Below are 25,885 nucleotides of genomic sequence, written 5' to 3'. Positions count from 1 at the left end.
CACTAAATGGGTGCTTGACCTATAAAATAAAAGAACTTGAGCATGAAATCCATGCTCAATATTTTTTCATTTCCCTTGTCAACCCTATCCGGTGCATTCCACCATCCGACCTTTTCAATCTTCTTACCATTAGCTACCATCACTTTCATGTTTGGTAAGGGAAATGCAAAAATATTGAGTCTCTTTGCCACGATTGCATCTAAAAAATTGTGTGTGCTACCAGAGTCTATGAGAACCACTACGTTGTTCTTCTTTATATGTCCTTTTAACTTTAAGGTCTGAGGTTGTGATATACCTGTCATAGCTGATAATGACACTTGCGAAATACTTCCGTCATCTAATTCTGGTGAGAATTCTAAGGCATCTTCTGTTTCTTCTATGTCATAATCTTCATTGTTTGAATCATTGGTTACTTCACAATTATATAGGTTCTTTGGTTCTTTTCATGAGAGTTTGTTGACTTCATTGAATCTGATGAGTTGTGCTCTTGATTTTCTTCATTTTCTTGTAGTAGTTGTGCAGGTGTATAATTCATCTTTTTACACAAAAGTTTCAGCAATGTTAAGGTCTCTTTGAGATCTACTTCTGTTTGGACACGGTGATTTTCCATCTTTATTTCTATTCGACTTGTTGTATCCTGAAGAATTTTGATATTGTCAGCCTACCCCTCAAGCTTGATCTGGAAATCATCTAATCTTTTATTGACCTCATCGTTATTGTTATTTATCTTATGCTCCGCATCAACCAATTTTTTTTGGAAATCCGCCATTGTCATTGTCGATATTGAGTGAGTTTGTGGGGGCGTGTATTTATCTGCCATCTTATCTGTGAACTTCAAACACTACATTCTTGTCTTCACTTGAGAAGAAAGAACGGAGGATTGGGTAACCATCTGGCATTCGATACTCTTGAGAATGTGGTAGGGAATTCAAGACAAGAGTAGTTGTGGACCGATATTCTTTAAGGAATATCTACCCAAGATAAGAATAGTCCAATGGGAGGTCATACTCTATGAACACCCGGGTGGGGTATGTACCTTCGGAGACAATGATGATGGTGTCTATAAATCATTGGTCTCGCCAACATTGTGCTCTGATCTTGTGGAGAGATAGAGTTGTTAGTCAAGGCCTTGCTATGTGACAACGCTAGTTAATATGAGGTTAGATAGATGGGTTACCAATCCGACTCTTCTTATGAGATCTCTTCCGATTGAGAATGACCATGTACCTCTTATGAATACCTCCCTAGTTAAGAGGGAGTGTTGAAAAATGTGTAACTAGGTTCAGTCTTAATAAGTATGAAATGTATTCTTGTAAATATAAAATGAAAAAAGAGATTATTATTATTATTGGAGCATGGATTTTATGCTCAAGTTCTTTTATTTTATAGGTCAAGCACCCATTGAGTGCTTCTAGGGTTTGTCCTAGGTATAAGAGTCATTGTCATTTATTGAAGACCCTATGGCCACATTGCAAATTGTAAAGAAAAATTTAATTTGTCTTTGAAGTGTCAAAATACCTCCAAGATCAAGTCGGCCTAATGAGTTGTCAAGTTGACCTATATGAAGAGCCACGTCCACCCTTGAAGAAACCTTATATATAAGAGGAACTCGTCCTCCATTTGGATCACTCACTCACTTACTCATCTCTTATGTGAAGAAGCAGAATAAAAAGAAGTCAAAGAAGAAGAAGTCAAAGTGTTTCTGGGCCTATTATATTCTTCTAGGAAGATCGAAGTTAGGGTTTATGTGTTGGGATCTTTTGGTGTTCGATTTTGGAAACATAAGAGAAGGGAAGGCAAGTGAAGGTCTCTTAGGGAATCTTACTAGCCCTAGGACTCAAGTCAAGGCACGTGAAGTCAAGAGGAAGGCTATTAGAGGGAGATCGAAGTCCCCTAGAGAAGCAGCAGTAGTTGCTAGGCAGCAGAATTTCAGATCTACTAGGAGGTCGAAGATATTGCAGCAGGAGGCCATGGTAGACTTGATCTTGGAGGGTATTTGTCTGAGTCTAGGTCATGATATTCGTCAATTGAAAGATCTGAAAGATAAGAAGAGATTTACGGTTTCCCCTCAAGAGGAGGGGTTTTGGCCCTGGCTTGCAGCCTACATACTGTGTCATTGTTCTTACTATTTTAGTAGTTGTTTGATGTATTGCACATTGGAATAATAGATGAACAAAGCTAATAAGTAAAAGATAACAAAAAAAATTATCAAGTTAAGAGAATTAACATATTCATTGCCCTATTGAATTCTCAACACCATCATGTGCAATCTTCAAGTCCCATTCAATAAGAGTCTCGAACACATCACATGAACTAGTGATATGCTTCAATGCACTATTGTCCACGTACCATGCAATCTCATCGATGGTACCCTCGACGAAATGAGAAAGTAGGGAAAAATCCTCGTCCTCCAACCTTCTCGAGAGGTCATCCAGCTCAGAGAATGTAGTAGCGCCAATAATCTCATTGCCCTTCTTCTCGTCGTCTCCCTTCGTCTTCCGTGGACACTTGCTCATATAATGACCATATTTGCCACGATTATAACACTTTAGCTTACTCAAGTCCTTTGCCTTGCCCTTCATTCTCCTTACAAGAGTCATGCCATCCCACAACCTGTTCCACTCTGGCAGCTTCTCTCAAGTGACGATTCCTTTGATGAAGGGCTTCCATTCCTCGATAAACCCTTTCAAAGCCATTCTCACCATCTCAAAATATGAAATAGTTTCACCGGTGGCATCAATCTCATCTTGAACCTGAGAAAGTGTCATCGGATACAAGGCCACTCCTTCACCATCCATCATCTTGGTGTTCTCCAACTTATCTTTCAATACCAACAATGAGTTCTCGTTCTTATTCTAGTACAGATCCTGAAGAGCTTTCCACATCTCATGGGAAGTGTTCTTCCTAGATATATGAAGTATCAAATGATCTTTGACACCATCTAGGATGATCAACTTCGCCTTCATATCCAACTCCTCATATGCTTCCAACTCTTTAGGGTCAGTCAGTTTCTTGATCTCCTTGTAGTCAAACTCATAGAACTTGCTCACTATCAAGACCGGCTTGATCCTTTCCTTCCAAAGACTATATTTGGACAAGCTATCCAACCTATCCTCATATCATAATCCAACCGACAACTTCGCCATTGTTATTAGGGCTTCAATAACAACGGAGAACCAACTCCCTCTTGAGTTGTACATTATACACACTCTAATCCACTAGCCCCTCAAAGTAGCTTTGAAACCATGTTGATTTTCCACGGCACTCAAGAATCAAGTTCAAGTCTAAGATCACGATCACAAACACACTCAAATGTCACAGCACTACTACTTTGCACAACGGAAAATAAATAGCAGTGAATCAACTAGTACACAAGACAAATTTTAATCCACAACTTGTTATATTACAAGCTTCAATACAACAATCTTAGGGCTCCCGTACCAGGGATCATGGCCCTTACAATCAGCCCTTATACAAGAATACAACTAGGGCTTGGTATCAACAACTATGATCACCAAACTTTCCTTGAACAAAGTACACTTTACTTACTTGTTGATGTAGCGCTCCACAATTCTTTCAGTGCATGCACCTTGAACACACCTGGGGGGTACTTTACCTTCCCTTCTGCTGATCACTGCAACTTCTGCCGCTTCAGAAAGCTTGCATCTCCAGCTCAACAAAAACTTCTATCAATCACTCTTTGCTGCTCCAAGATGACTAAACATAGGCTAACTTCTAGCACTACTTTGCCACTTCAAAGAACACTGCTCATAAGGTATTCTTCCCTCTAGATGTCATTTGCTCCTCAAAGACACCAGTACATAGGGTCTGCACTGCTGCCCTCTTATCACTGAAGTCTACCCACCTGCAACTCACTGAACTAGGGCACACAGACAACCCTCAAGACTGCTCTTTTGCTCCTCCAAAAGTCAATCCTTAGGGCACTAAAATTCTGCCTTCACACTGTCATTATGCTACTCCAATAATGACAAACTTAGTGCCTCCAAGACTGCCCTCTCAACTGTCACAGGCCTGCTCCTTGTTGATAGTACTAGGGCTTCACAAAACTGCTGTTCAAACACACTAGAACAGCCCTACCATCCCTAGCAATCAGCCAACATGAAAGACAAATACATACTTCTAAAAGACAGCTCCAACAGTCCTGTAATTCTTGGTTCTGTGCACAGGATTCACTGAAGTTTTCAGCCCTCTTTAGGGCTTCTGTCACATCCACAGAACAGCCTAACTCGGCCTACAAACATACCTCCAAATCAGCAACAAACCTCACCATAAGACCCTGAACTCCTGCACTATTACTCAAGGAAACTCGACCCTTTGTATCACTGTTTTTCCAGGGTTATACTACCGCTGTCTAGCATCCAAACAGGGGCTCGACCCTCCTTCAGAAGCTCAGATTACAATGCGGCCTTGTCACAGAAGATATGTCACAAACTTGTGCCCAGAAATAATCCTACCAAACTTAGCTAGCAGCTCCACCTACTCAGCCTATCCAAAACACAAGAAAGATGCCAAACTCGTCTTCTTCTTGACTTCAGATTTGCCCTTCTAGGTCTGCGGACAGATCAGATTTGTCTCTCCACTTGATTGACTGCACTTGGATGCATGTGTTGAAGGAGCTCACTTGCCTTCCTTTTATAGAGTCCTTGGTAAGTTTCCCTTAGCCACCAAGGGTCATCACATAACTCCAAGCTGACCTGAACAATTCTTTTAAACTCCATAAAAACAAAAAGACAAATTATTTTCATTCAACCAACACCACGTCATTGATGTCTTAGGTTCCCCTTAGCCCTCTAAGGGTGCCCAGCATGCCCTCAATGAACAAACCATCAAAATCTCCTCTCCGTTTTACGCCCACAACTTTGGGTGCAAAACCCACTGCTTTGGTACACTTGCCCACAGAGCCCATGTGGGTCAAACTTCTCCCAAACTCAGTACCCTAAGGTGTGGAAGTGCCTCCCAAGCTACATAAATCAACAACAGTCAATTGAATTTCTGAGGCTACTTATCTCTGTTTGACCAGGTTTGACCCCAGGTATCCATAATACCTCTGATATGTTCAAAATTGACAAAGATGGAGGAGTTTGCTTATGGTCAGTTTGACCTTGTTTCTAATTGAATATCAGATTGTATCTCTTGTTGAACTAAATTAATTTCTCTAAGAAAAGGTTGTTGGGTTTTTCCCCAGAAGAGGGTTCTCCGATGGTAAATATTTGTGTCTCTTGTTTGGCTGTCTCTTTATGATCCTACTGACATTAATGTTTCTATTGTTGAAATCTTCAGTGCAATTCCTTAATGATGAATGTGAATATAAGAAGAATTAAATCATTAGAAGTAATTATCAGATTACAAGACCTTGAAAACTCAACACTATGGTATGGTAAAGCAATATCATATACCATTGGAACTAATTATCAGTTGCAGAAAATCATGGTAAAGCCATATATGGTAATTATAGTGCTTGTCTACTTAGCACTAGAAAATCAACACTCATGCCAGGTCGTAAATCAAAATAGGTCTTCTGATCTTGCAAACTGACTTGAAATGTACAATTCAAAAATATCTGTTTATACTGTGAAACATTTTCATAATTAATATTTGCAAAGGAAGAGACGAAAAGGCTTGGGAGTGGAAAAACAAGGTTAGAAGATATTGTATCACGATTCATAACATTTAAAGTTCTTAACCTTTTATTTATAATATTCCCCTTAAGATTCTCTTGTACAATCATAGCAAATTAGGATTTTGATAACCAAAAATGAACCTACTTAAATAATATTTGGAACCTACTACATGTTATTCCTTGATAACTTTTAACAACCTACATATTGAATTTCTACAGTGATTAAATGGCCAAAATAAGATTTTCAATATTCATAAAGCTTAAGTAATCCTAAGCCATGGAATGTTGTTTAACAATGCATGTATGAGGTGCTTAGTCAACCACCCTACCCTCACAATCCTCACAACTCTCGAAGTTATCTCACTACCTAATTGTCTAGAATCTGAATTTTCAAGACATTACCATTTATTCTTGATATAGTACTGGAATACCACCAGAAACATGTCTAGCATTCCCAACCAGTCAAATTCTGTACTGTGCTTTCAGGATTGAACTTTTATACCTTCAGAAATCATGGTTTCAATCACCACTGATGAGTTTGATCCACTCAAAAAAGGCCTCTGATATACACCACAACCATGAAGGACGCACGTACTATGGGATCCAACTTTTTGAGTTTGTTCCACTCAAGAAAGGCCTTTGATGTACACCACAACCATAAAGGACATAATATCAGATCCATCTTCCGTCTACTAATTAAAAGTATGTTCAAGGTTCTATCTCCAGATGCAATAAAGAAATTAATGAAAAAAGAGTTTTAGGTTTTTCCAAAACTATTGAAATCTAAGTCTTTCATCATTCACATCACAATTTGCAACAAAGAAATAGGCCAGGACATAACATACTCAAAAACAGAAACCTGGTTTAAACTATAGAAGCTTAGTTTAAACTAATGCTCATTCTTATCATTTTTCTGAAAAACCTTTGAAAATGAAAACAGCCTTAAAATGTTCTACCAAGGGAAAACTAATACTTCAGTTACCTCCTAAAATTGTGTCATATGCCAGATTTCCATTTGCAAAAACCAGACCAGCACTTGCAATTAGTAATGTTATAATTGTATAAAACAGGATTGCTAGCTGGAGAAAGCATCAGAAAGAAGCCTGCTATACCAACCAGAAATGCCATAGAGGTTACTGCAAAACATAAACAAACATATAGCCTAATCAAGGCACAGGAAAAACAAATAAAAAACCCGAAAATTAATGGAAGAAGAAACCAAATGAAATGAAATGAAAATATAATATATCAAGTTTAGAACATTATACCAAACTCCAAAAGTAAATTTGCTGAGAAATAAAGCCTTTTGCAATGGAGAGATTAAATTCTTTGTAAATAGCAGAAACTGAAATAAAACAACTGGTGGGAGTTATAATGCTAGTTCCTAATGTTAGTTTTTGGTAGCATCGGAAGTGCTCTAGCCTTGAAAATTGGTGGAGAGGCTAAGGCACATGAGTTCTAAAGAACCCAGAAACCGTTTGGTGAAATTCCACCCGGATTGTATTTTATTAAAATAATTAATATTTTTGATGTAGTTCCTAAGTCTAAACTTAGGGAAATTAAAATATTAATGGGTATTAATCAAAATATGGGTGAGAATGGTCTAAAAGGCAGATCAAGTCATGTTTTAATCTTAGCCGTTGATTAGAGACTTAAGCTCGGCCGTTGAAGACTCAACAAGAAAAGTATAAATTGGAGGCTTGAGGTTCATTTGAAAACACAGATAGAGATTGAGGAAATCGATTTTCTGAGGTGAGAAGTTCTCAAGAGGAAAATTGATTAGGGACATCTTGCAAATGAGGGGTAGAGAGAATCTGAGAGGACTTTCCGGAAAATACAGAACAGAGAGGCAAAGAGGGCTTGCAGAGAGGCAGCGCAGTAGCCGGGAGAGCTGACGCTGGGCCAGTCTGGGCCCACACAGTCCTGACAGAAAGCCAGAAGGGCCAGTGCAAAGTAGAAAAGTTGTCTGTCACGCAGAATCCAAAACTGTCGAAACAGTCAGAACTATGAGAACTGCCGAGAACTGCCAAAATGGTCAAGAGAGTTGACGCAGAGGAGAGAGAAGTTGACACAGGGCTGACGCAGAGCCAGCGCAGAAATAGTCGGGGTTAGCGAGTCTTGTGCCAGATCAACCGGAATTTTGTTGGGTGAAGTGAGGTAAAAATCACTCAGATTTTCCGCCAATATTTTCCTCTGTAAATGATTGTTAGATGAGCATCCTAGATTGTATTCAGATATTTACTGCCAATAATAAGAATCCTCAGATCTACTACACTGGTTTTCCCACATTGGGTTTTTCTAGGGACAATTGTCCAAAAACAAGTGTCAATCTGATTGTTCACATGCCGATGTTTCTCTTGCTGTTTAATTTTTAGTTCTAGTTTGTGAAGGTCTACAACTAAATTTATTTTGGTATTTACTGAAGTATTGGTAAATAACTTATCATAAATGAGTAGGAGAAATCAATCAATTATTGCAACAAATTTTCACATGGTATCAGAGCAAGGTCCAGGAAAGATGGAAGCAAAGAAAAAAGGCATGGAGAACAGTAGGGATCAAAATATTTCTGAATTAGCTTCCAGGCTGGAAGAGGAGTTTGCTTGCCTATCAAGTTTTGCATCAGCCGAGGACTGGTACATTGATAGCGGGGCTTCAGCTCATATGACTGGAGAACGAGAATATTTCTCGAGCTATAAGGAGGAACTAATGAACTTTCAAATCACAATGGGTAACAAGACGAAGCGCACCTCAGTAGGAAAAGGAACCGTTATATTCCAAACAGCAACAGGAGATAGTCTTCGGGCCACGAATGCACTGCATGTGCGAGGTATGGGAATGAATTTGATTTTTGTCTCTCAATTACAAGATAAGGGATATGATGTATACTTCATTGGTAATAGAGTATATGTCAAGCATCCAAGGTGGAAAAAGAGGGCCCAAATTGGAACTCGAAGCAATAGATTATACACGCTGCAACTCGAGTCTCCTATGGCACTAATAAGCAGTAATGTCGATGGAGAAAAAGAATTGAATGAGTTGTGGCATAGGAGAATGGGGCACTTACATCACGGGGCCTTACGAATGCTCAAGGAAACTGTTACGGGGGTTCCAGTGCTTACTACCAAGCATGATGATACATGTAGAGGTTGTGTGCTAGGTAAGTACACCAAAGCAGCATATTCCAGAAGCAACAATAGAGCTAAGAGTGTATTGGGGTTAATACACTCAGACATTTGCAGTCCGATGTCTACAAGGGCCATCAGTGGCGCTGAGTATTTTGTTACCTTCATAGATGACCATTCCAGGAAAACTTGGATCTATTTTTTGAGAACCAAGGATGAGGTCTTTGATCGGTTTAAAGAGTTTAAGGCTCTAGTGGAAAACCTGACAGGAAGGAAGATCAAGATATTGCGCTCAGACAATGGCGGAGAATACACGGATAAGAACTTCACTGATTTCTGTGCAAGAGAAGGGATCCGAAGAGAATGGACAGCACCCTATAATCCAGAACAGAATGGAGTCGTAGAAAGGAAGAACATAACTATTGTTGGAGCAGCAAAGGCGATGTTATATGATCAGAATCTACCCAAGTTTTTATGGGCAGAAGTATGCATCATGGTTGTAAACATTCAGAAAAGTGCTCCTCACAAGGCTTTAGGAAAGAAGACACCAGAGGGAGTTTTCACAAGAAAGAAGCCAGAAGTAAGTCACCTCAGGATATTTAGAAGTGTAGCTTATTGCCATATTCCAAAAGAGAAGCGAAGCAAGTTAGAGCAGACTGCCGAAGTTGGGTATCTAGTTGGTTACAATGAGACTTCAAAGGCGCATTGGATCTACATTTTGAGCAACAGAAAGATTGTAGTAATGCGGGATGAGAAGTTCATGGAAGATAAAGCCTTCAGGAAATCTCGTGAGATGCCATTTGAAGAACAAGATGAGGATGCTCCTCTAATCCAGCAACAGGGATCAGATCTGGCAGGAAAACAAGCATCTGGTTCAAGCACAGTGACAATACTAGCATCTCCTCAAGAGAAGAGGAGCCAGGAGTGTCACAACAAGTACAGGAAAAGGAACAAATAGAACCTCCCACCACCAGTGGAAGAACTAGCCGAGAAGTACGACAGACTCCGAGGGACGCAGAGGAATTCATTGGAGCTCCTAGAGCCGAGAAAAGGCAGCATAGACAACCTGACAGGTACCAAGCATTGGTAGCTCAGGTTGAAGAACCCTCTAGTTTTCAAGAAGTCGTACAACACCAAGTATGGGTGGATGCCATGGCAAAAGAGTACAGTTCTATCATGACAAATGACGTCTGGAAAATTGTACCAAAACCAAAGAACAGATCAGTTGTAGGTTCGAGATGGATCTACAAGATCAAGTATGTTGCAAATGGCAGCGTAGATAAGTACAAGGTTAGGTTTGTCGCAAAAGGATATGCGCAAAAGGAAGGAATAGACTATGAGGAAACCTTTGCCCCAATAGCTCGATATACCTCTATTAGATCTAGTATATCCCTTGCAGCACAGATGGGATGGGAGATTCACCAAATGGATGTCAAGACAGCATTCTTGAATGGGGTGATAGAAGAAGAGGTATATATCGAATAGCGAAAAGGTTTCAAAACATATGAAAATTGAACTCATGTGTGCAAGTTGAAGAAAGCCTTGTACGGGCTAAAACAAGCACCCAAAGCTTGGTATGGTCGAATTGACAACGACTTACAGAAGTTGGGATTCACCAAGAGCGACGCTGATCCCAATCTTTATTATCTGCTGGTAGAAGGTGAGCCGTTGATTCTGGTATTGTATGTGGATGATCTATTTTTGACAAGATCATCCAGACTCAGAGGATTGTAAGAACCTAGAAATTCAGTTTGATATGAAGGATTTGGGGCTAATGCACTATTTTCTGGGATTGGAAGTTTGGCAGCAGGATGGCGAGATCTTCCTTGGCCAAGGAACATAGGCATCAAAAATTCTAAAAAGATTCAGAATGCAGGATTGTCGACCTATGGCTACGTATACGATTACCAATTGGAAGAAAATAGATGCTTCAGGAGACAAGGAAGTCGACCCCACCTTATACAGACAACTCATTGGGTCACTTATGTATCTAGTCAACACCAGGCCAGACTTGTGTTATGATGTCAACAACCTTAGTCAGTTCATTGTGGAACCAAAAAGGGTGCATTGGGCAACAACAAAGCACATTCTCAGGTATGTGCGTGGAACATCAAATTTTGGATTAAGGTACACCAAAGGCAATGATATCGAATTGAGTGGATTCACTGATGCAGATTGGGCAGGAAGTTCAATAGACAGGAAAAGTACCACTAGGTATTGCTTCGGTATTGGATCTGGGATGACCTCTTGGTCCAGTAAGAAGTAAAAGTTTGTAGCTCTGAGCTCTGCTGAAGCTAAGTATATCGCAGCTAGCAAAGCAACATGTGAAGCTATATGGCTCAAGAAACTGCTTGTAAATCTATTGAGGAGAAGGATGGAAGCAACAAGGATCTTCTGTGATAATCAAAGTTGTATCAAGCTCTCTAAAAATCTAGTATTTCATGATCGCTCCAAACACATTGATATTCAGTGTCACTTTATTAGACTGTGTTCAACGTGGAGCGATACAATTGGAGTACACTCCCACAAAATTAGGTGGTAGACATACTCACCAAGGCTCTAGAAAGAGCCAAGTTTGTTCAATTTCGAAAACAAATGGGTATGTTGGAAAATCCCTTTCAACAGAATGATGCAGCGTTTGAGAGGAAGTTGTAGTACAAACGCAGCAGTGGCAGGGCAGTGTCATGGGCAACATTATAGTAGCAGCAGTAGCACAGTGTTGGTGGCAACAACAGTGCAGAAAGGAGATGCTTTAGAAACAAAGTCGCATGAAGGTGGACATTGTTGCTAGAGCACTTTCCTCGCTAAGAGGGAGTGTTAGTTTTTGGTAGCATCGGAAGTGCTCTAGCCTTGAAAATTGGTGGAGAGGCTAAGGCACATGAGTTCTAAGAACCCAGTAACCGTTTGGTGAAATTCCACCCAGATTGTATTTTATTAAAATAATTAATATTTTAATGGAGTTCCTAAGTCTAAACTTAGGGAAATTAAAATATTAATGGGTATTAATCAAAATATGGGTGAGAATGATCTAAAAAGTGGATCAAGTCATGTTTTAATCTTAGCAGTTGATTAGAGACTTAATCTCTGCCGTTGAAGACTCAACAGGGAAAGTATAAAATGGAGGCTTGGGATTCATTTGAAAACACACAGAGAGATTGAGGAAATCGATTTTCTGAGGTGAAAAGTTCTCAGGAGGAAAATCGAATGGGGAGATCTTGCAACTGACGCGCAGAGAGAATCCGGGAGAAGGACTTTCCGGAAAATACAAAACAGAGAGGCGGAGAGAGCTTGCAGAGAGGCAATGCAGTTTGATATATAAGAAGGAACTCGACCTCATTTGAAGAGACTCTCAAGCAAGTTCGATCTCCTCAAGATAGAAGCACAATTTCGAAATTCAGGTGCACAGTTCTATTCGCAGTTCGATCACAGATTCGCATGATTCGCTGCTATATCTGCAGTTTTACTGCTGTTATAACTGCCATAGAAATTTATTTACAGATTTAGTTTATGCGGGTTAAGTTACCCTAAATGCCTGAAACTATCAAGATAGTTTGATATCTTCTCTCCTTAGTTTGCCTAGAAGATTGGACTATTAGAAAATCATTTCATTACTGTTTTATATTCTATTTCATAACAGCTGTGACGCTGAAAATTCACAAGGCTAAGATCCAGGAAACCATTATTCAAAGGGGAAATTTTTGTTTTCCATTAATTGCTGTTTATCCAGAAACTTCAACAAGAAGGTTTCTTCCCCAACTTTGGACAAATTAAGGCAGTATGGGCTGAGGGGTAAGCCCAGTTGGGGTTAATCTCTAATAAGAGTGGGTCCAAAGAAGAATCAGGGAGACAAATCAAGCTATTTACCAAGAGGAGGGCAAGTGTAGCTTTACAACTCAGGCCAATCCAGACCTCAGAGGAATTTCTTTACTGTAACAGCAGTGCTCAAGTAAGAAGTACATTAGTCCTTTGCCAATTGGTAAGTCCAACAGCACTAGAGGAAAGTCGAAACAGGATGTTGTTCCTTGGTATAAAAATCAGAGAAGTTGGAACTACCAAATGAAGAGAGCGGATGGGCTAACTGCCAGACGCGAGATTTGATAAGGAATGTGACAAAAGATTGGAGCACAAGCTTAATATGATCATCAGAGAGCTCTATAGCAGGTTAGTTATTACCATAGAGGAGAACGATGAAACATCCCCAGAGGTGGATCCTCTTGCATTATCTTTGTGTTCCTGACCCTCGGATACCAAAATTATGTTTCAGTCTGGTTCTTGGTATGATCTAACATATTCTAGTTTTTGCTTACATTGGTATAAATTTCAAATGGATATATTCAGTGGGGTGGTATGTAGCACTTTAATTGTCATTTTATTGTTAAATATGTCACAAGTCTAATAGGTTGTCATTAGGAGGTCGTAGTCTAACTGCTCTAGCAGTTTTTCTGTTTCAGTAATTAATATGGTGTATCTGAGAAAGACAATTGAATCTGATGGGAAACCTGGACAGAGTGTTAACTCTGGTAATCCCTTAAGATTTTGTAAATATGTACTCCATTGGCCCATATGGACCTTGGTAAAATAAATATATTTTCTTCCTAGTAAAATATACGATTGGCAGAACCGAGGGTATTACATACCTTTTCCCCTTTGTATACATGACATGCTTGGCAATCCCATGATGTTACAAAATGTGTGAGTCACAATTGGAGCAACCAGATGCCCTACAAAATATAAGTAGTTACAACTTAAAACAATGCAAAATTTTATATGCACAAATAGTACTTAATGAATTACTGGTCCAGACTCCAGATTCAGCTATTAAAGGCATTGTTCTAACTGATTATTTGAATTTTTGTACAGCATCATCTATATGATCAACCTTTTGACAACTAATATTATTGCTTCTCAACACTTTATTTAGCTTGTAAATGCTTCAAAGTACTTATCAGGCATACTTTACAAATTGCTGTCCCAATGAATGACCAGATATAGTTCGGGGTCAATATACTAGTGTTTCCATATACGAATTAGCACTTTTGTTCCTACTATTCTAGCTTTGCTATTAGCCTAGGAATGATAACTTAAGGATTAATTTTATCATGAGTTGAATGTTAAACCGTAAAATGTTCCCCCCTGCCTAAATTATAGTTCGCTTAGACCGGCGTCAGTATTTCCAGGACCATCTTGCATATCTGCAATTCATAACCTCAAAATTTTATATTTCTTCCCTCGTGAGATCACATGAAAATGTGAGTTTATATCATTCAACTTTGTGCAATTAAACAGATTAAGTCTAATATCATCAGTCCGTGCTAAAATCTAGTTATATGTCATCCACATCATGTGGCTGGAGGTTCAATATGTGTCCATGAAGAAATATGAACTTATACCACCAACCTCATGCTAGTAATATTTCACTTTGTGTATTTAAAACCTCTAAGTATACATTGACCCAACATCATACATCCATTCCAAAAAATATTGTGTTTTGCTTTTTTTAATCATTTGTAGGCACCTTGCATGGCATACACTTAAAGCAGAGATTCTGTAATGTCGCTGACCAATTAGGAGAAATAAGACGGTTCCGCTAGCCTAAAAGTTCCCGTAGGCTAAGGTGGGGAAAATTTTAATAAGGGAACATGATTGGCCTAAGAAAAACTTTATAATTGCATAAGGGGTGAAAAGGGGGGCATAGCTTAGGCTAATGAAAAGTAACATTAATTTTATAAAGTTAAAGTCTCCTAAAGTGACTTAATAAAAATTTAAAAGGATAAATGGCGGCAAAAATGGCCATTCAATTATAAAAAGAGAAAAATGAGGAGTCTCTCTTCATTCTAACACTTGCATCTGGAGAAAAGAGCTGTTTTAGGAGAGAAGCTAACCCTAGACGCCATTGCTAGCTTCGACGTTGAAACTAGACACCCTAGTTGGTTCTGAGAGTGAAATCACTCAAATTTCACCACTGCACTATCATGGAGTAAAGGATTTGCAGAAGATATTAAGGTAAAGAGGTTTTATCAATTGATTTTATCTTCTGATTTTGGGTTTTCTATATATCATCTTTCAGGTGGATGTCCAAGCCAAATCTGACATCCTTCTTGAGGGTCTATCTCCACAATAAATCAAGGACGAGTTTTTGGAAGAGGGGATTGAGTTCAGAGGTCAAATTCTCTGCTGAAAGGGATGAGTTTTCCCTTGTTCTCTTGCTGACTGAGTTTATCCCCTTGAGGGAATGACCTATTATTGTCTAGCTTGACCAAGCATGGGAATCAGGGTTATCTTCTCTTAATTCTGGCTGAAATCCCTTTATGCTGGTACGCACTTGAGTTTATAAGGGCACAAATCCCTTGGTGATTTGATTTCCTTATCATATCACTGTTTGGAGCCATGTTCTCACATTTATCAGCCCATGGGTGGTTTCTCTACAAGGGTTGAAGTGTGGCATCTATTCTGGGCGTGTTTCTCCATATCAAAGCCATATATATTTTCTATTTATCAGATCGTGAACCCTTCCTTATTTCTGGACTGATATATATTGTATTCAGCCTATCATATACTAATGAGTGGGACATGTGGCCTTATTATTGAAGACTGGACCATTCCTCGTGTACCTGGACAGCATATCTCTATAATACAGTGCTGGAGCATTCTTATAAGAAAATTGTGCTTATATATTTGAACTGGCAGCCACCTATACCAGGTTCCTTTGTATTTCTGTGCACTATATCCTTGTTTATATCACTATGAATTGAATGTAGTCTTTCTGGTGTGTATTTCTGGGCTTTCCTTGATGGAGAAATAGTGTTCAAAATTGCTGTAACATGCATATTCTCCTAAGTTACCAGGATTCGGATACAGATACGGATCCGGATCCGGATCTGCTAGTTTTTTGAAAATCTAAGATCCGGATACGGCAAGGATACGTTACGTACAATATATATATATATATATATATATATATAAAATTTTAAAAAACACCTTAGAGCTAAAAAATCAAATACTCCATGAAACCATCAAACACTTTTAGAACATTGAATGATAAATATGAAGATTGAAACATTGAAATGGTGCATCGTCCCTCATACAAAGTAACAAAAAGGATCATGATTCATAATATCATAAATGATAATAGTAAATACATTTACAGATCATCAAATGGATCTATATCTTCTGCATATTGCAACTCTACATCATGAATAGATGATGGGGGTCCTGGAATGTAGGAAGTTGCATCAGTAGGTTGGACTGGTGGTGGAACAATATCCTCAAATAGGTTGAGGTGAGTCATGGCATTCAGTGTCAGGTTCAAGTTAGAGATCTCAAGCTCCACATCCCACATCCTGCTTGGACCTTTTTTATACTCTAGTTCAACATGTGATAGAAGACGGAGGTTGCAATGAACATAAACAAGGTCCTCAGCCTTTGCCGCTCCCAACCTGTTTCGCTTCACTGAATGGATGAAGCCATATGTACTCCAATTCCTCTCAGCTGATGAGGAACTAGCAACCTATGATAACAACCTGGTGGCTAGAGTAGAGAGATGAATGTTATCCCCACCATGGAAGCCCCGCCAAGTAATAGAATCAAAATGTCCTCGATCATCCATAGCTACTGGATCTGAAAAGCTACCAGTACACTGTACAAACCCTCCAAATTCTTGGCAGACTTCCATTGCTACTCCCATATCTCTATAAATTTTCTTCAAAGCTGTCTTGTATCCTTGTACCACTTCAGAATCTTTATTTGGTGTTGTTCTACCAGGTAAAGACAAAATTTTAGAATGATAGTATTTAGGGTGTAATGCATATGCGAGAAGGTGTAATGGCGTGGTCATTTTGTTCCACCTTTCTGTAACTGTTTCCTTCACTAAATAATAGAATGTTTCATAAGGGTCATTTTCACTTGCCCTGATAATTTCTCTTATCCTCTCCAACATACTGTCAATGTTTTCATAAACTTCCCCCAAGCAAGGTGTATCTGTATCAAATGCCCTGATCAAGGTCAAGATTGGTTCAGTGAACCGTAGAAGATATTGAACCTTGTCCCACCATGCATCATCAAGAATGATGGACTTGATTTTTTGCTGATTTTTTGCCCTCTATTAAAAGTGGAAGTCCTCCATGATTCCCAAAGAGGGTCAATGACCATTGCTTGTAGTGCTTGTCTCACCTCCACAAGTCTCTTTATGACAAGTGTGGGAGGCAAAATGAATTTCAGCAACCTACAAGTTTCAAAAAGTCAAATCTCAAATAAGAAACCATATATAAATTTGTAATTAAAAATAAGAATTTCTAATACAAATAGTATTGATTTAAAAAAGTACCTTCAGTAGCTCCAACTTTGCAAAACCCCGATAAATGGCTTGGGACGTTGCATGATTTGTTATGAACATTTGGATTTCTTTTGATGCTACATATATTTCATTAATCCATTCAATCTCACCAATCTTGGCAAGCATAAGGTTCAATGAATGTACTGCACATGGAGTCCAAAAGATGTGATCATATCGACCCTCCACAATCAAACCTGCAGCTTTACAAATCTGTGCAATGTCCGTAATGACTTGGATAACATTATGTGGCCCCACACTTTCTATTGCCTCAATAAGAATTGTGGATATGAAAGATGCATCTTTCTCTATTCCACTGCAATCAACAGCCTTTAAAAACATTGCCCCATGGGGGCATACTGCAACAACATTAATTAATGGGTGGTTTCTTTGGTCTCTCCATCCATCAGAAATGATGGACACCCTTGTTTCTGCCCATGTATCCCGAATTGCCTGTAGCTGTCTATCCACGGATTGTCTCTCTGATGCCAACAAAGTAGTGCGGACCTTTTCATATCCAGGGCTTTTGTACCCTTTTGGCACTTCATTAACTGCCTTAATCATTTGTTGCCAATAAGGGGAACGCACCAAATTGAATGCTAGCCCATTTGCATAGATGCAACGAGCTACATGTTCATCAGCTATGTCTCTACCTTGATTATTGAAACATGCTTCAAGAGGGCCTAGAGTGGCCCTTTTATTAGATGTGGCAGCAGGCCTAGATGGCAATGGAGGCCTAGTTGTAGAGCTTTGCACAGGGTGTTTTCCCTTAGCAAGCTTCCTATCAGCAGCTTCTTGCAAAGATGCATAGAATTTCATTTTTCCAGGACTCAAACCTTGGCCAGGTTTGCCATTTGCATCTTTTGGCCCGGTGCATACTTGCACCCCTGTGTTAGTTTGACCGGTGAGATGAGCCTTCACTCTAGTATATGAGCCATTTTTTATATCTTGGCATTCATTGCACTTCCATTTAAATGAACCACCTCCGGGATTTTTTCCAATAATCTCCACATACTGCCATAGAGGAGATTTTGGGTCTGTTTTGATGATTTCCCCTTCACTATGCTCATGTTGTGAATCTTGTGATGGTTCCATTATGATAATGGTATAGACTCTATTCAACTATTGATTACTTGCAAGTTGCAACTGCATATAAAAGTCAAATTATAATATATTATCAATAAACAATTAAAAATTAAATTGTAAATACATTAAAAATAAATAAATTTAAATTTAAATAGCATTGCACCCTAAATACATTAAAATTAAATTTAAATACATTAAAATTTAAATAGTCAAATATTAATATAAATTACTAAATATTGTAAATATTATAAATTATAATGAAGTAAATTTATATTTGACATTTGTACATAATATATATTATATATTATATATTATATAATATATATTATATATCACAAAAAATGAATATTAAACATTTGTACATAATATATATTATCCTATGCATAAAATTAAATTAAATACACAGTCTACACTACACTATATCACAAAAAATGAATATTAAAAATTTAAATACCTTGTTAAACCCGGCGAATGTGTGCTGCCTGACTGTGTGCAGGCGTGAACAGTGTCAGTGCTGAGTGTCACTGTGCTGCGTGCAGGGGGCCAGCAGCGTGAACAGAAGCGTTGCGGTGCTGCGTGCAGAGGGGCCAGCAGCGTGAGCAGAGGTGTTGTGTGCTACGTGCAGGAGGGGCCGACGGTGAGCCCGGGACAAATAAAGGTGTGCAGGAGGGGCCGGCAGTGAGCCCGGAACAAATGAAAGTGTGCAGGAGGGGCCGACTGGTGAATGCGGACAAAAGCGGAGCACGTTATAACATATACGCCAACCACATTATAATATACACGTAAAAAATAATATCTAAACCTAAACCGACAATCGAAACCTAAAAAGAATCTGCTTTTTGCTGACTTTTCGGTGACCATTTCACCGTTTCCGGCAGCCATTAGCGGGATCCGTATCCTGGGAAAATTTGTCGTTTCCAAAAACTGTATTTTATAAAATAATTTTAGCCGTATTTTTGGTGTATCGTATCCGGATCCAGTTCAGATCCGTGGATCCAGCAATATTCCTCTTGCCTCTGCCAGATCTGGTAACTTAGATATTTTCGTGATAAATACCATGTTGGGTTCCATGTTATTATTGTGTGCCAAAACAAAGAAATACACCTAAAGCAATTTGGTCCCAAACTGTTTGACAAAAACACTTCACTGGAAATCCAAACAAACTCTAAAATTTACAGTGGATATTTTGGAAGATTTCCAAGAGGGGATCTTACAGATTCCTTGAAGAATGGACCACTGAAATTTTGAAAGATGCTTTCTGTTTTCTTGGTTTTACACTTGTTCAAATTGCTATTTGCAACTTCCAAGTCAAGCCAGATATAGATGGTGGCTTTTAGTATTAGTAATCTGTTCTGCTGAATGTTTCTCCCTAATATGTAATTTTGCATATCTAAAGGGAAAATAACATCAATTTAATCTATCATTCCAGAGTGCATTGCAGCCCTAGTTTTCATGCAGAAGAAAAGGAAAAGCAATAAATTAGTGTGCATGTAGAAAAATATGTTAAAATTTGGGTACCAGAGGACAAATGGTTCCCTAAAGCTTTGATTTTTGGCCTAGGGAAAAGTGTCCAAATTTACTTGTACTTTTCTCCTAAAGTGACTTTATAAGTGGTGAAGTCAATTTAATTTAAAAGTGACTTTATAAGTGGTAAAGTTACATTCTAATTTAAAAGTGACTTTATAAGTGGTAAAGTTACATTCTAATTTAAAGGTGACTTTATTAAAGTCGATGAAGAATTAGAAAGTGAAAAAGTGACTATGGAAATAAAAGGCTAAGTGGGTCTTTATTTAAGTGGATGAGTTAAAAAATAGAAAGTGAGAATTAAATGCACATTTATTCTCATCCCTAGATCTAAATGAATCTCAGCCATTAGATCTTAGGGTAACCCAAAAGGTCATTTAGAGAGTAAAAGGAGAAGAGAAGAGAGAGATCAATTCATTCTTTCATGAGCATTTGAGAGAAAGAGAAGACAGAGCAAGGAGAAAATTTCTGAGCAGTGAGGAAGTGAAGGAGAGCAGCAAGAAGACATTTCAGCAAATCTAGGCAGTAGCATTCATTGGCATGCATCCCAAGGCAAAATCATACAGCAAGAGAAAGGCACAGAAATCGAGGAAGAGAGACAGCAACAAGGGCACAAATTTCGAGGCAGATTTGGGCACGATTTTCAAGGCAGCCATACTGCTGAAATCCGTACGGACCGTATAGCGCACAAGAAGTTTTGGGCACGTTTTTCAAGGCAAGCCGTACAGCATTTAATGTTGTTTTATTGCTGGAAAATTTATGTTTTGGTTGTTTGCTGATTGGCATGATTCAGATTTTCGAGGTGGAGTTCAAGCACGCAAATCGAGATAAGTTGTAATTTGTGGTTGCTGGAATTTTTACTATGTATTTCAATTTCTTTATAAAAGCATTTTCAGAAATAAAGAAGAGTTCTCAAACTGGTTTTCCCCAAGGGTTGTAGGGTGTTTTTCCAAGGTCACATTGACCAAAAATCACTGTGTTATTTTCTGTGGCTGTCATAATTTTGATGTGTTTTATTTCTACAATTTCAGCAATTGTGAAATCTCTAAATTTGTGTTTTTAGAAAAATATTGTCATTTCCAGATTTTAGAATTTTTATCATGCTTGGATTTAAAACTAAATGCATGGGGTGATAAGGAAAACTGATAACCGGAGTGGGGGTTGAAATTTCTTCAAAATATTATATTTATAATTATTGATGACTTTTTCATTAAGAAAGAAAAGAACACTAGGAAGACTCCAATGTTTTCCTAGCAAAGGTTCAACTTCATTTGAGCTAATTTAAGGTATACTAGGAACACTCTAATGTCTTCCTAGAACACGTTAGACCTCATTTAAGCTATTTTAAGGTCAGTGGGTCCCGCTTTTGAAGACAAAATAAATTGACCAGAAATGAAAATGAAAATGAATGATTTTAATGATGTCCACGAGGCTGAGCAGCCTAAGGGACCAAGAGAATAACAACCTTAACTCATCTTCATATTCCTTTCGATGTTGGATCTTCTGCTATGGGTCTTGACTAGAAGGCTAACAATCTGATTGATTTTATCTTTGTCAAATAGATGATGCATGTTGTCAACCTTTAGATTGTTTTCATACTAAATGCGGATATTCTTATATGCTGCACACTCCATGACAAAGTGCCATTCCGTCTCCACCACACCCTTATTGCAGAAAATGCAAGTTCTCTCTTCCCAAACTTCCTTAGGGATCTTCCACCTACCAGTCTCACATCTAAGGTGATGTGACCCTATCCTCAATTGTGCCACTAGCACCCTTGCTTTTCCTTTAATAGCTGCTCCTAAATATGTTTTCTCACCATGGTCACAAGTTGGATTGAACTCTTTGATGTAGTATGCTTTTTTACATCCATTGTGATTGGTCCACATGGCAATCCTAAATTTTTCCATCACAATTTTTTTATTTCTTCGTTGGTGCTAGGGCATTCATGCAGCTTGATATTCCACTTACTCAACCACTTTTTGTTTTGCTTCATCCAAGTTTTCTTCCTACGATCTAATCCTGGGCCTTATCTAAATAGCTTATTAACCTGATTATCGTTGTTGCCTCCAATGGAAAAGTACCTGCTTCAGCCAAAAGGATTTCGTATGAGACTATGGCTTTAACTTTGAGATTGCTAGTAATTAGTTGTTTATGTATTCTTTCTAACTGCCTCTAGCTGCAAGTTGACATGCTACTTCCCCATACTTCACAACCATAGAGAACAATCGGCGTAACCAACAAACCAAAAAGGGTTTTCTTGGTTTTCCAATCCCAAAGTTCAGCTTTTCTGCACCTATTTTGGAGTATGAGGCTCTCCATCCTCCTTGAATTCTTTTCGTCCTACAAGTCTCCCAACTGAGCTTCTGGTGGAATTCAATCCCAAGATATTTGTATTCTTTCACTATCTCTAGAGGACTACCTTCGAAAAGAAAAGTGCTTGGTTTGTCTTTTCTACTTAAAGAGAAAATCATGATTTTGGTCTTGTTAATGTTCACTTGCATCCCAACCTCCTGACAAAAGTGTTCTAAGGCCTTTAAGTGTTCTCTTAATCCATGTGTTGTTTTTGAGATTAGGATAAGATCATCTGCGTATAGAAGCAACTTTACCACATAGCTTGCTAGATGAACCCCTTCTCCATCCGCTTTGCTTAACCAAGCTTCCAGCTTATCAATATATAAACCAAACAAAGTGGGGGATAGAGGACATCCCTGTTTAACACCAATATCGCTACCAAAACATTCAGACATTCCTTCACTTGTTCTAATTTTAGCTCTAACCTTCTCATAAAGTCTATGAACTGCTGCTCTATACTCATCTGGGATACCCAACTCTTCCATCATGTTCCATAGTTTGTCTCTAGGCACTGTGTCAAAGGCTTTCTTGAAGTCCACAAAACAACAATAGGTTGTTTCACCTTGCTTGTCCCAAACTTTCTCTATCAAATGTCTAAGGGTGACACAATGGTCAATGGTAGAGTGTCTAGGTCTAAAGCCTGCTTGTCCTTTTGCCCTTTTTCCCTTACTTTTTGCCCAACTGTTGATTCTTCGCTCTATCATGCTCCCAAAAAGCTTTCCCATGAGGGGGTTGACCATAATAGTGCGGTAGTTAGAGGGGTTATTGATATCTCCACTCTTAAAGAGAGGAATGACCACACTAGTAGTCCACTCTCCTAGAAAGTCGTCCTGGATGATCCCATTGAAAATTCCTTTTAAATGAGGAGCAAGGAGCTCAGCTCCCCATTTTAGGAATTCAGCTTTAAGCCTGTCTATGTCCTCTATTTTATCGCTTGCTAAATTCTTTATTCCCTACTTGATATCATCCTCTATGAATAGTTCCACTGAAGTGTTCACTGTGGGGGGAGTATCTTTCTCGTGCACCCGCTCATAGAGGAGCCTCGCATACTCCAACCATTGGCCACCTGTAATATTGTTTTCAGTATGCTTTCTCCTTTGTTGTAGCTCTTTCCAAAATCCCTTGGGGTTGTGCTTTCCAAGAGAGATTAACTCCTTTCTTCTTCCATTTACATATTCTTCTTTTTTAGATTGTACTAATTTTTCATATTTCTTCTTGTTTTCTTTGCTCCACTTTCTCTCTTTTAGAGATCTCCTAGTTGCCTTGCATTCTTCATCATACCATGGATTTGTCGGAAAAGTACTTGCAGTTCCCTTCTTGGGGCGGGACCTTTTGCATGCACTTAAGGCCCTATGAATTGTTGGGATCAGCAAACTGCAATGAACATGACAACCCACCTCATTGGTTGTCTTATCTGCCACACCATGCTCTATAGTCTAAAATTGTTGCTTAAGAGCAGTACTGAACCTTTCCCTGTTTGCTTGATTTATGAGGATTTTTCATTTGTAGAGAGCTTTCTTTTATATTCCTAAATTTTTCTTATTGTGTGGACTACTATGGGCAAAATCTAGCTTAACAAATAGAGGGGCATGGTCAGATTTCATTTCAATAGGACAGTCCCCAATATCGAACTTCAGCAGTCTAGAGGTGAAACTTTGAGAGCAGATTACATAATCTACCACACTTTGACCATTGTAAGTTTTGCATGTGATACCTCCTGAAGTTGGCCACCTTCTCATTCCATTGCAAATAATTTTGCCCTAAAGTGTGTCACACCCCCATTTTCATCTTGTGAATCCCTTTCCCAAGGTTGACCACCCCCCTCTTCCAACCATAGGGGATTTTTTTCTCCTCTTTCTTCATTGCTCAACTAGAGGGATTGGTTGTTAGTTGTCCTTGCGTTAAAGTCACCTATTAACAATATTTCCCCAAGAGGGTTGAATAAAGATATATCTCTCTTCAATGAGGCATACGAGTCTTCATTGTCTAAATTTCTTCTTTTATAGATCTTTGAGTTTTTTGGGGCAAAGTAACAAGCTGCCAACCTGAAAGTAACCTCCTTCTCTGTTATTTGCAGCCAAATGTATTGTTTATTTGGATCCTCTTTTTCTACTTTTACAATTCCACCCCATTTTTCACTTATTAACACTGTGACTCCCCCGTGTCCTTTGCATGTCTCATTCCCTTTGTTCCAAACTGAAATATTCTTGTAACCCTCGAAATTTGGAACCTTGCATCCATTGTGCTCATGTGTTTCTACAAGAATGGTAATACCCTTCCCCTCTACTATGGGCTTCAACCCTAGACCTCTTCTCCATGGATAACCTCTGCAATTCCAACTTACTGTTGAAGAATCTAGGGCAAGTGTAGTTAATGTGATTCTTCTAGCATGATCACTACTTGTGAGGTATTTTAATTTTTCTTCTTAGTACAATCTTCACTTGTTCTTATTAGAGTGTGTCTTCTTATATTCATCAAATAGTTACCAAAAACAAGAACACAAGATATTGGCTTTCTGCCAGGGCCAAAACCTCTCCCTCTTGGAGAGGAAAACCCGCACAAAATTCTTCTTATAGAGATTCCAATTGACGAATACCAAGACCATGACCCTTGACCTTCTAAGCCACTCCAAGACCAAGACACCAATCCTCTTCTTTGTCACTGCTGAGATCATCATCACTGTACTGCTAAGATCTTCATTACTGTTGCCATCACTATTGCATCTTCATAAAGATCTTCACCATATTAACAAGGTCAACATATTGTTCTTCATCATGACCTTAGTTCATGTAATACTCTGAGATCTATAGTGAGACAGTATTATAGGATATGATTATAATCAAGACTATTATGTCAAGAACATGATTGTTGATAGAGTATTAGCGATAGAGTATTATAGCGAGAGAGTATGTATGCTGAGACAGTGTGTCACTATGAGGACTATTCATAAGGTATACCGAGATCATGACTGTATGCCAATACAGAGACCTGAGACCTTCTTTATTGTGCCTATGCCGAGACTGTACCTCTGTGGCATCCATCCGAGATTGTCTCACTGTTTTTCCATCTGAACGGTGAGGATGTCAGACCTGTACCCATCCTGCAACCATCCAAAAGTCACAGAGAATCTGAGTCTCTGTCCTCACCCGAAGTTGAAGAGAAGTCTGAATTGGTGCCCTCCTGTAATGCGAATTGCAAACCCTGTACCCAACCGAATCATCTCAAATAAATGCGAGTTCCTGTTTTGCTCTTTTGCGGTGACCCTAGGTGGGTATATATAGTGGTTATGTTTCCATACTAAGCCGACTTGACCAAGTGAACCATTGTGTCTCTTATATGAGCTGACATGACATTTATATATATATTTTGAGGCCGACATGACTTATTCTTCATCGTTTTGCTTATTACCTTCTTCAAGAGGATTGTGCTTGTCTTGGCGGGCTAATCTAATCACTAGGTAGACTCATATACATTACATATATGCTCAAGAAGAGATCTTTATACGTGTCTTTGACTCTTTGACTTTCCTAAACCTATGAAATGAGCAAGAAACTCATTCTTATAATTTACAAAAATAATATTTCTTTTTCTTGACAAATACAAAGATCAAAATTACATTTGTAAATACCAAACCTAGTTACACTTTCTTCAACACTTACTAATTGTAAGCAATCCAGTGGGGCCCCTATTTCCTATTTCTTATTTGGGAACCGGTCACTAATTTGATCTTTCTCATTCTTCAACCATGCCCATTTTCCCTCAATTCTTGTTGCTTTTACTTTTTCCCACTCCTTTCATTGTTCAACTTGTTGAGCAAGAGTCAAGTCC

General features: G+C 38.7%; 1 protein-coding gene across 4 annotated transcripts in view; it reads right to left on the bottom strand.

The window, feature by feature from the left end:
• The window catches only part of FACE2 (farnesylated protein-converting enzyme 2), a 210,827-nt gene that overhangs the window by 33,183 nt on the left and 151,759 nt on the right, over positions 1-25,885 (bottom strand). For 2 of the 4 annotated variants that reach the window (XM_089384611.1, XM_089384610.1), the window contains exons 7-8: positions 13,401-13,484; positions 6,624-6,777 (exon numbers count right to left, since the gene is read on the bottom strand). In XM_089384611.1, the coding sequence (XP_089240737.1) occupies positions 6,638-6,777; positions 13,401-13,484 (224 nt within the window). In that variant the 3' untranslated portion in view covers positions 6,624-6,637. Of the gene's footprint in view, positions 1-5,794; positions 6,279-6,623; positions 6,778-13,400; positions 13,485-25,885 lie in introns of those variants that run through there. The other 2 variants (XM_089384609.1, XM_089384612.1) reach the window with 2 other exon arrangements.

Source organism: Pinus tabuliformis, chromosome Q (genome assembly GCF_031772625.1).
Source record: "Pinus tabuliformis cultivar Carrire ecotype Pingquan chromosome Q, CPIR1, whole genome shotgun sequence".
In the NCBI taxonomy this organism is placed as follows: domain Eukaryota; kingdom Viridiplantae; phylum Streptophyta; class Pinopsida; order Pinales; family Pinaceae; genus Pinus; species Pinus tabuliformis.
This window is presented reverse-complemented; position numbering and strand designations above follow the sequence as displayed.